The following is a 12,026-nucleotide window of genomic DNA, read 5'->3' on the forward strand; positions in this document are numbered from 1 at the left end:
ACATCATGACATCCAGTCCCATCACTTTATGGAAAATAAATGGAGAAAGTGGAAACATTGGCTGACTTTATTTTCTTGGACTCCAAAATCACTGCAGAAGGTGACTGCAGCCAGGAAATAAAAAGACAGTTACTCCTTGGAAGAAAAGTTATGACCAACCTAGACAGCATATTAAAAAGCAGAGGCATTACTTTGCCAACAAAGGTCCGTCTAGTCAAGGCTATGGTTTTTCCAGTGGTCATGTATGGATGTGAGAGTTGGACTATAAAGAAAGCTGAGTGCAGAAGAATTGATGCTTTTGAATTGTGGTGTTGGAGAAGACTCTTGAAAGTCCCTTGGGCTGCAAGGAGATCCAACCAGTTCATTCTAAAGGAAACCAGTCCTGAACGTTCATTAGAAGGACTGATGTTGAAGCTGAAACTCCAATACTTTGGCCACCTGATGCAAAGAACTGACTCATTGGAAAAGCCCCTGATGTCGGGAAAGACTGAAGGCAGGGGAGAAGGGGACAACAAGAGAATGAGATGGTTGGATGGCATCACCGACTCAATGGACATGAGTTTGAGTAAACTCCGGGAGTCAGTGATGGACAGGGAGGCCTGGTGTGCTGCAGTCCGTGGGGTCGCAGAGTCGGACACGACTGAGCAACTGAACTGACTGACTAACTGGAAGGTGGGAGTGGTAAAGAGGTAACAGCTAAAGGGTTTCCTTTTGATGTGATTAAAATATTCTAAAAAGGACTATGTTGATGGCTATACTGCTGTGAATATACTAAAAATCACTGAATTGCACACTTTAAATGGGTGAATTGTATGGTATGTAAGTTTATCTCAATAAAGCTGTGTAGAAAAAAAGGTGTTATTTTTAAAGGTCAAATTTGACATATAAAAAAAATCCATGATGAACAAAGTATCAAAATTTAAACACTGGGATATGTATTACTTATTTTTCTTTGCTTCAGGCTCCAATATGGACCATTAAAGCACTGTTACTAATCCTGACTTTAAGATTTTGCTATTTTTTTCATCATACTGATTGTATTAAGTTTTAAAATATTATCTTGATCTTTTTCAACACTTTCCTTAGAGATCTAAAGAAACACATGCAGAGTGAGTACTACAGGTAAAATGAACTAAAAAACAAACAAAACCTTGCCTGTAAAACTCCAAAACCAAATGGGAAAAATATTATTTGGAAAATCATGTTGTGAGTACCATCTTGCACCAGGCAAAATAATGCCCCACAAAAGATGACCACAGAACATGTAAATATGCAAAAGCAAAGTATAGATGTAATTAAGGATAGGGAGATTATCCTGGATTACTTGAGTAGGCCCAATATATTATTAATTATAACGATCCTTATGCAGGGGAGGGAGGAAAGTCAGAGAAACAGACATATGAGGAAGTAAGCAAAGGTCTGAGAGATCTGAAGATGCTACAGTTCTAGCTTTGAAGATGGAAGCAGCCATATGCCAACCAGTGCAAGTGTCCCGTAGAGCTGGAGAAGGCAAGGAAGCAGATTCTCCCTCAGAGAAAGAACACAGCTCTAGTGAAACCCTATTTTAACCCAGTGAGATCCACTTTAGACTTCTGACCTCTGGAATTTTAAGAAACAAATCTCTGGGGTTATTTTTAGCCACTAAATTTGAATCCGGTTGTTATGGCAGCAGTAGAAAACTAATACACATCTTTCAAATTATGGGGCTATAATCTGGACCTCTTCATATAATGTAACTATACTTTTTCAAGGGTACAACTGCCACTCAAAACTACTAGTAATTAGGATAACCTTTCTGGAGGGGAAAATCTATGAAAAGCACAAAAGTATGTTCATGGCAGACTTCACTGACAATAGTTAGACAGTCTAAATGTTAACAATTAGGAAACTGTTGAATAAGTAATAGTTTATCCATGTTATGAAATATTAAGTAGCCATTAAAAATTACACTTAGTGAGAATCTTTAATGACATGGGGAAATACTTAAGTATTTAAAATCTTAAGTGAAGAGATAAAAATGTTATACAGACATGTAATATATATATATATATATTTCAAGTAACTTAAAACATATACATACATTCTATATAAGAATAAAAATGCAGGAGAAAAAATATAAAAAAGTTAATAGTCATTTCTGTGACAGGAGTATGCTGACTTTCTTTTTAAAATTTTCACATAATCTCTAAATTTACAACATGCATATTTATTTAGAATCCATCTCATTTAAAAAAAAAAGTAGTTGAAAAAAAGAAAGTGAACACTACATTTATAACACACTTATAACTGAAGCATGAAGCCATGAGTCAATCTCCTCATGCTGTTTTCCAAAATGGGAAATTAAGATGTTACACACTAAATATACTATAACAATGTTTATATTATCAAGTAATTTCTACCTATAAATTATATATTAATTAGAATTTAGTCTAAATGCTTAATAGTATACAAAAAACCAAAATGACACCAAAATAACTAAAAGATAAGCCCTCCTCCCACTTCTGATCTCATCTGCCCCATATTTACTCTACTGTAGCCACAATGGCTCCCACCTTAGATCTTTGTTAGGAGTGTTCATTCACTACATAGCCATGTAGCTATTCCTTCACCTCCTTTCATATCTTGATTCAAATGTCACTTTCTTAATGTACCTCCTTATTTAACACTAAAGCCTGCCCTGCATCCCGGCACCCTTCACTCATTCTTTCTTTCTTCCTTCTCCACAGCAGTTATCATCTTCTAACAAACTATAGAATTTTCTTTTTTTAAAGTATATTGTTTAATGTCTTTCTTTTGCTACTGGAAAACAAGAAAAAAAGGATTTTCGTGGCAGTAGAACCTCATTAAGTCACTCATATGTCAAAAGAGCCTGATACATAGCAGTTGCTCAATAAACATTTGTTGGATATATGGCTACACTAGAGATATATCAAAGGACAGAGTCAATAATACAATCTCTAACAATTGCATCTATTATTGCATGTAATAACCTAAAACTGGGCAATTTTCTGTGCATGTGTAGTTAAGCAAAATATATGGCATATTGGCCATCTTTATCATTCCTACTCTTCAGACTGTGTTTTACTGAAAACTTACAGCTAAATTTTTAAAAAAGCCTCAATTTTATTTTGTTAACATTGTGCAGTACAGACTGCATAACCAGGCAAGCAAATTAAAATGATACAAAGGTAATAGGTGATAACCCCCATAACTCTGTTTCCATTGGCATTTCTTCAGAGTACAAATCCTCACTGTCCCATTAAGACATCATTCTGGGAATGAGGAAGTCTAGTCAAATATCAAACACCTGACTTATTTTCTGAATCAATAAGCACAGTTGAGACTGCCTAATATCTAAAATGAGACTCAATCAGTACTTACTCCCTATGATTTCATAAGTAACCAGACTAGCCCTATTTATTTTTAAAGCAGTTCTCTATTATTTTTGAAGGGTTTGCAGCCTAGACCCTGTGACAGGGTCTCTACATCTCCTAAATAAAACAAGTTTCATAGAATAAGCAAGGGAAAAGCCTCCCCAAAGATGTTGTTTAGCCAATACCTCTGAATGACGTTCTACACTTCCAGTGTCTGATCCAGAGTGCTGCTCATTTACATCATCCTCAACGTCTGACCCTGAATCCCGTTCATCCTGTACTGGGGTAGCGCCACCATCATCTGCTTAAAAATAAAACAAAAACCCACTTAAGGAGTAAGATGGATGACATCCTCAACTGAAATGAACACAATAAATCAAGAATAAGGTAAGAGCAAAGGTCACCACTGATGAAGCATAACTAATTTGTGAACAAGTACAATACATACATAAATACTAACAGTCATAACCTGTACTGTTGACACATGTGGCAGTGAAAATATATCATTAAAGGAACGTGAAGCTTAAGAAATGCCACTAAGAACCAAGTCAACAAATTCTAAATAACTGTGTGCACTTTCAACTTTGTTAAAATAATGAAGTCTATTTTCTCCACAGCACTTACTTACCACCTACTAATGGACTACATGAGTTTCCAAGTTAATTTTGTTTAATGTGATTCTTTCCTCACTTGAATAGAAGTGCCAAAAGAGCAGAGATTCTAGTTCACTGATGAATCCCTGGAGTGGAGAACACTACCTGGTATAGTATTTGTTTATGAATGAAGAGCATACAGCATTCCATTCCAGAAATAGTGTATAAACTCCTGAAAGTAAAAGTATATACTACTATACTATTATAAAAAAAATTGCTACCTATCTTTAACCAATACTTTAAAAATACAAAGAAAAATTGTACTGAGAGGAATTTAGAGCTGTTGGAGGATACAGGAAGTCTTGGTTAAAAGTTTAATAAAAACAAAATTTAAAATATGAACCAGCTAACTACAGGGAAACCAAAAAACAAAAAAAGTTTAAGAATGAAATCACTATCATACTAGTGAACTATTCTACTCAGCTAAGGAGTATTGAATATACATATATTTAACCTTTTTATTATATGGTATATTAAAAAGCAGAGACATTATTTTGCCAACAAAGATCCATCTGGTCAAGGCTATGGTTTTTCCACTGGTCATGTATGGATGTGAGAGTCGGACTGTGAAGAAAGCTGAGTGCCAAAAAATTGATGCTTTTGAACTGTGGTGTTGGAGAAGACTCTTGAGAGTCCCTTGAACTGCAAGGAGATTCAACCAGTCCATCCTAAAGGAGATCAGTCCTGGGTGTTCACTGGAAGGACTGATGCTGAAGCTGAAACTCCAATACTTTGACCACCTCATGCGAAGAGTTGACTCATTGGAAAAGACCCTGATGTTGGGAGGGATTGGGGGCAGGAGGAGAAGGGGACGACAGAGGATGAGGTGGTTGGATGGCATCACGGACTCAAGGGACATGAGTTTGAGTAAACTCCAGGAGTTGGTGACGGACAGGGAGGCCTGGCGTGCTACGATTCATGGGGTCGCAAAGAGTCGGACACGACTGAACAACTTAACTGAATAAAAAAAAATTTGAAGTATAAAGAAAAGTTATGCTTCAACGGTCAGAATTGGGGTAAGGAGGGTCAGAAGAGGTTAAAACCCTGTCCTAGCATAATAGGAAATAATTACAGAATGCCTAAAAATGATGCAACAAGATAGCATAAGTTAGGAATACAGGGATAAACATCAAAAAAACGCTAAAAAAAAAAGTCAGGAAATTGCTAACTTTTCATGTCTTTCAGCATATTAAATTTAAAAACACAAATGAACTGACAACTATTTTGAAAACATGAGGAAAACGTTTAAAGCGAAACAGCAGAATATGTTTGGAAACGTGTTTGCAGTCACTGCTATTCGTCGTCATATATTAGAATCTATGTGAACGCAAAACAGAAAAGAAGGTAGTTATGCTTAGAAATTTATTTAAGCACTTCTGACAGACAATACTCACTGGAACTAGAACACAATAGGAAAGCAAAAGTAATGTTTTTATTCCCCATGAGGTTCTGCCTTATTCGTTTTGGGTTCCCCAGTGCCCAGCACTGCGTTAACAGAGTGGGGCCGCGTGTTTATAAACAGAAAAAGAAAGAACTTAAGGGAGGAGAAAGGGGAAAGATCTCAAGTTGAAGGAAAGGCACAAAAATCACTAGTAAGCCCCAGAGGTACACACCTTATTCTAAAATACGTATACAACTCAACTCCGATGTTTTCTTTAATGGGAGAAACTAGTTTGCAGGCGTAGTCAAACCAGTTTCAACTCCAAGTGAAAAGTCTAGGTAAGATCATGCACCCCCACTGAACAGCTAGCTCCCCGGGATTCTCGAAAATCACTCTCAACTGCTCAAACAAATTCCCTATCAAGAGAGGCCATTCCTAATACTTTGCACACAGTAAGCATTTGATATATACAAGGGGCTCCCAGTTCAGCAACATCCTTCGCCGATCTGAAAGACGGCTTTCCGTCCAGAATTCCCTCTCCAAGGTTCTAACTTCTGGGTCCGCAGCCGGGCTGCCAGCTCTCCCCGCTACGCCTCAGTCAACATCAGACTGAGTCCCGGGAGAGGTTTCTGGGGCTTCCTTCTCTTCCCCGCGGGAGTGCGTGGCCAAGCCCGATCGAGAAACCGCACCGCCCCCCAGCCCTGTCCCCTACGTCCCTGCCTCACCTGACTGGTCGCCGCTGTAATACTCCGAGTCCATCGCAGGCGGCTCTAGGCGGGGAGTGTCTGGGCCCCGCGCCGCCCCCGTCACTTCCTTGCCGGCGCTGTGACCACCGATAGCGCGGCCCGGGGCTCAGAGGCTCCCGCCCAACTGGAGCTTTGGGAGACTGCGGAGAGTAAGGCAGCAACGGCGGCAGACGCGCACACTTGGACCTACAAACGCCTGCAGAAAAGGCCGTACCCTGCTGGCGACCAAAGCGCGCGGGTCAGTGAGCTACTTCCCAGAAGCACCTCTGGGCCAAAATGGCGTCTGCCCCCACCCTCAAAAGAATGCAGTGCGCAGGCGCTGTCACATGACATCTGGCCAATGAGAAGACTCAACGGTATGACACACGGCATTGGCCGGAAAGGAAACTTGTGGGGAAATTGAGCGGGAGCCCCGACTGCAATTACAATCTTCTTGGAGGAATCTGGTCTGTTCCCCATGGAGATGAGTGTTACTTTATGGGTTCTCCGCCCGTGCTTTGTTTGAGTACCATCTGGAGTATTGTTCCGAAAAATGAAGACTCGCTAAAATTAAATTTTCCATCATACGGAAATTAACTATCGTTCCCATCAAGCAGCGACGCGCTTGATTCCCGCCCTTAGGACGGGAAGTGGCGCGTTTTCTTCTGGGACTTGTAGTTCGAAGCCTAGCGAGCTATGATGTGTTACTAAGTGACCTGATCAAAAGAGCCTCTTTTCAAGGCATTTTTCGTCCTTTCTTTTTAAAAAGTTACGACTTAATTTCCATCTTAAGAAACCATTTGGTTTACAATAGGAAGTACAGGTTTTTGCTTCCAGGAGGGTTCCCGGATGAAATCTTGCTGAAGTGAAACTGTTGAACTTCCCTTGAGCCCTACATGCTTGTGAGAAACAACAATGGTTGAGAAACTAGCATGTCAGAACGCGGACTTTAAAGAACCATCCCTCTTCCTATCTCTCAAGTAAAGGTTATTCTCCGCTCTTTTTCGTGAGACCTGTAAGACTTAGAGATGACCGCCTAGTTTACCCATGACAAGGCAGAAGACCTTTCCCCTTCCTTCTGAACCTGCTCAGATCTTGCAACTTTCTGTTCCTGACTTTGCCCCTCTAAAACTAGTGCTATGCTGTGCTTAGTCGCTCAGTCGTGTCTGACTCTTTGAGACTCCAGGCTCCCCTGTCCATGGGGATTCTCCAGACAAGAATACTGGAATGGGTTGCCATGCCCTCCTCTAGGGGATCTTCCCAGCCCAGGGATGGAACCCAGGTGTGCTAGCAGATTCTTTACCGTCTGAACCACCAGGGAAGCCCAAGAATACTAGAGTGGGTAGCCTATCCCTTCTCTAGGGGAACTTCATGACCCAGGAATTGAACAGAAGTCTCCTGCATTGCATGCAGATTTTTTTCCAGCTGAGCTACCAGGGAAGTCCCCAAATAACTAGATGCTGGAATAAACATTTTTCTGTTCTCGTTACTGTTTGAAACTTCTGACTGCAAATCAATCACAACTATAAAGCATCACACATTCCTTCCTAGGAAAGTCTCAGACAACCCCATGTCCCCTGTACTAGATACCCTGATCTTCATATCTGGTGTACTCTTCCTATTGCAATACCCTGACTAAAGTCGATTTTCTTGCTTTTTTTTGTCTTAAATGGAAAAGACAATATTACTGCCTTTAGATTGGAGGAAGTATAGGAAATATTCCCTAGGAGGTGTAGCCTTGCAGAAATAGGGCCTTTCGTTAGTTGGCAAAGCATACATCTTGGACTGGATTTCTAGGCATACCTAGCCTGCTATAAGGACCCATGCGGTGCCCTGAAAAGTCCACATTCTACCTTGGAGTTCAGATTTATGAATTTTATGATGTTAGCTATGTTATGCAGACAAGGCAATGGCAACTCACTCCAGTACTCTTGCCTGGAAAATTCCATGGATGGAGGAACCTGGGAGCAGTCCATGGAGTCGCTACAAGTTGGACACGACTGAGCAACTTCTCTTTCACTTCTCACTTTCATGCATTGGAGAAGGAAATGGCAACCCACTCCAGTGTTCTTGCCTGGAGAATCCCAGGGACAGAGGAGCCTGGTGGGCTGCCATCTATGGGCACAGAGTTGGACACGACTGAAGTGACTTAGCAGCAGCAGCAGCAGCTATGCTATGAATTCTCAGAATGTCATTAGTGAAACCACATCCCAGCTTTGATAATCCTGGAACCATTGTTAACCAGTCAGATTACTTTGCAGAACCCAGTTCTAGGCTACAGAAAAGGACATGGAAAGGAAGAGAGAGGGATGGTTTCTCTAGAAATTACCGTTTTCTTGCAAGAAAATTCATAGGCAGTCTTTCCCCTGTACATACAGTGGAAAATAGCTTTGAAGTCCCAGTATACCCCTTCAGCTGTAGGAATGACATCTTCTTAAGCTATTGTGAGAATTATAATAGCAAGGAATTAACAGTGCCTGGAACTAAAGGTAGAAAATTTAAAAATTCATTTCCTTCCATTTAGTAGAAAAGGGCCCAGGATCCACCTTTCTTCCAAAGAGATCAACCTCTCTTCTAAGAGGTTGTACCTGTGTAATAAGGTGAGTGAATAGGGTAGAAATCCAAGAAGAGAACCCACTGCAAATCCTGTCAATAAAGATCTTGTAGTTTCACCAACGTATACAACCAACAGCTATGAAAGTAATTGGGCTAAGCAATGCAATTACAAAAGGATAATGACTGAATTTTAACATAAAAATTCTAACTGTCCTGATGGTTTAGAGAATGGAGAAGTAGAAGCAGACTTAACAGAGCATAATGTGCAGAGAGTCAGAAGGCTGTAAGGAAAGTGTCAGATCTATGTTTTATACTCAAGAAGCCATTAACTTAGTGGGACAGGACAGGCTTTTTGAAACAAACCTAAGAGTCTTAGTTAAAGCATTGTGCTTGCAAATGCAAACACAGCTCCAGGAGAGTTTTCCAGAGCCCCATTCCACCAGGTGGCTGTCTTTCAGAGCCTCCAAAGGACAGATCTTGGAGCAGAACAGATAGGCTTTCTGAGTCTTGGTTGCCTTGCATTTTGAAGACCACCATCTCTCTCCACTCCTCGTTCCAGTCCCAGCACAGCTGGTGGTAGAGAGGCCACTCAGCAGGGAGGCTGTTTTTTCTAAGTATACTAAAGATAGAGAAGAGACATGAGAGACATGGGAGAAATGAGCTGTGGCAGTCCTGAACTCTGTTTCCCTTGACTGACAACCATGCAAGAATTATCCTTCCAGCCTTTTGAGATACTGCAACTTGCTGAATATTTCTGGGAGTGAAAAGTCATACAATATCAAGAGCAGCCTAGCAGTGGCAGAACTTCAGGCTTGGGGATCAGAAATCTGGGTTCTGTGTCAAGCTCTGAGCTTATTGTGTTAGATGAGGGAGTTGAATCAGATTTCAAGGCCCCTTGTTGTTGTTGTTGTTCAGTCTCTAAGTCATGTCTGACTCTTTGCAACCCCATGGACTGTAGCATGCCAGCTTTCCCTGTCCTTCACTATCTCCCAGACTTTGCTCCAACTCATCTCCATTAAGTCGGTGATGCTATCCAACCATCTCAATTTCTGTTGCCCCCCTTTCCTCCTGCCCTCCCATCAGGTGGCCAAAATATTGGAGCTTCAACATCAGTCCTTCAATGAATATTCAGGGTTGATTTCCTTTAGGATTGACTGGTCTGATCTCCTTGCTGTCCAAGAGACTCTCAAGAGTCTTCTCCAGTGCCACAATTTGAAAGCATCAACTCTTTGACACTCAGCCTTCTTTATGGTCCAACTCTCACATCCACATATAAGTCCTGGAAAAACTATAGCTTTGACTATACGGACATTTGCTGGCAAAGTGCTTTTTAATACACTGTCTAGGTTTGTCAAAGCTTTCCTTCCAATGGGCAAGTGTCTTAGTATCATGGCTGCAGTCACTGTCCACAGTGATTTTGGAGCCCAAGAAGATATCTGTCACTGTTTTCACTTTTCCCCCTTTTATTTGCCATGAAGTGATGGGACTGGATGCCATGCATGCTCTTAGTTTTTTGAGTATTGAGTTTTTAAGCCAGCTTTTTCATTTTCCTCTCTCACCCTCATCAAGAGACTCTTTAGCTTCTCTTCACTTTCTGCCACAAGAGTGGTGTCATCTGCATATCTGAGTCTGTTGATATTTCTCCTGGCAATCTTGATTCCAGCTTGTGATTCATCCAACCTGGCATTTTAATGGCATATTCTGCATAGACGTTAAATAAGCAGGGTGGCAATATATACCCCTGACGTAATCCTTTCCCAATTTTTAACCAGTCCATTGTTCCATGTCTAGTTCTAACTATTGCTTCTTGACGTGCATACAGATTTCTCAGGAAACAGATAAGGTGATTCAGTATGTCCATCTTTTTAAGAATTTTCCACAGTTTGTTGTGATCCACACAGTCAAAGGCTTAAGCATAGTCAGTGAAGCAGATCTTTTTTAGAATTCCTTTACTTTCTCTCTTATCCAATCAATGTAGGTAATTTGATCATGGATTCCTCCACCTTTTCTAAATCTAGCTACTACATCTGGAAATTCTTAGTTCACATTCTGCTGAAGCCTAGCTGAAAGGGATTTAAATGACATTACCTTGCTAGGGTGTGGAATAAGCACAGTTGTGTAGTAGTTTGAGCATTCTTTGACACTGCCTTTCTTTGAGATTGGAATGAAAACTGACCTTTTCCAGTCCTGTGGCCACTGCTGAGTTTTCCAAATTTGTTGACATACTGTATTTTAAGAGCACCATCTTTGGATTTGAAATAACTCAGCTGGAATTCCATCACCTCCACTAGCTTTGTTCGTGATAATGCTTCCTAAGGCCCACCTGACTTCACACTCCAGAATGTCTAGCTCTAGGTGAGTGACCACTATTTTCATTATTCTCTGTTTCATTATTATTTTATTATTCTCTGTGAGAGAAGCCGTCTCCAAGTCTGACCTGCCTTCTTGTGCTTGAGCCACTAGGGGTCCCTGCAGGTGAAGAAACAAATGAAACAAGTGCATTCTAAGCCTGCTTTCCCGCTCTCTGCAGTGTTCTCCCATCCCAGACTCACCACTCCCTAAGACACATGCAAGATTTGTCCTGTCACATCGCTCAGAATACTGAAAAGTTGGACCCACTTGAAAGCCCACGAGTAGTGGATAATGAATCATTAAATATCAATACCATGGCACACCACACCGCCACTAATACAATTTAATTGAACCTTTAGCCCTCACATGGAAGGATGGCCAGAATATATGAAATTAACAAAATAGTCATAGAGTACTGTAAATGGCAAAACTTTATGTGAACAACCAAAACCCCACCTAAGAATTCCCTAATAAAAATAGAGGGAAAAAAAAAACTTTCAGACAAAGATCGAAAAGCCAAAAGCCATAAAAGTCTGAAAATGTTGACTACACACAAAAAATTAAACATAATAGTAAAACAACTGTAAAAACATATGCTGGCAGAAACAACACACCATTAACAAAGCCAGAAGATAAATGACTAAGAATTTAAAAATTTTTTATTCAACTATCATAGAGCCTTCTCTATGTGGTTAAGAGAAGTGATTAAGACTTCACTTTCTAGGTGAAGTTCCATCCCTGGTCATGCAACTAAGATCCCACATGACTCCTGGCCAAAAAACCAAACCATGAAACAGAAGCAATATTGTAACAAATTCAATAAAAACTTTAAAAATGGTCCACATTACACTGGAGAAGACAATGGCAACACACTCCAATATTCTTGCCTGGGAAATCCCATAGACAGAGGAGCCTGGTGGGCTACATTTTAAATATGAATTTATTTTCCATTTTGTTACCTGGAACTTTTAAACCAGAGGGTAGA

At 40.5% G+C, this 12,026-nt stretch overlaps 1 protein-coding gene across 11 annotated transcripts in view; it reads right to left on the reverse strand.

Annotated features, from left to right (window-relative positions):
• IWS1 (interacts with SUPT6H, CTD assembly factor 1) overlaps positions 1 to 6,552 on the reverse strand; it is a 54,885-nt gene extending 48,333 nt beyond the window's left edge. For 3 of the 11 annotated variants that reach the window (XR_010662526.1, XM_065931964.1, XM_065931965.1), the window contains exons 1-2: positions 6,134 to 6,550; positions 3,560 to 3,678 (exon numbers count right to left, since the gene is read on the reverse strand). Coding sequence is in view for 6 of the 11 variants with exons in the window: in XM_065931964.1 (XP_065788036.1) it covers positions 3,560 to 3,678; positions 6,134 to 6,167 (153 nt within the window). In the remaining 5 variants the exon portion in view is untranslated. Of the gene's footprint in view, positions 1 to 3,559; positions 3,679 to 6,133 lie in introns of all 11 variants that reach the window. The other 8 variants (XR_010662529.1, XR_010662530.1, XM_065931967.1 and 5 more) reach the window with 6 other exon arrangements.
• Positions 6,553 to 12,026: the final 5,474 nt, after the last annotated feature.

Source organism: Muntiacus reevesi, chromosome 3, assembly GCF_963930625.1.
Source record: "Muntiacus reevesi chromosome 3, mMunRee1.1, whole genome shotgun sequence".
Taxonomy (NCBI): Eukaryota; Metazoa; Chordata; class Mammalia; order Artiodactyla; family Cervidae; genus Muntiacus; species Muntiacus reevesi.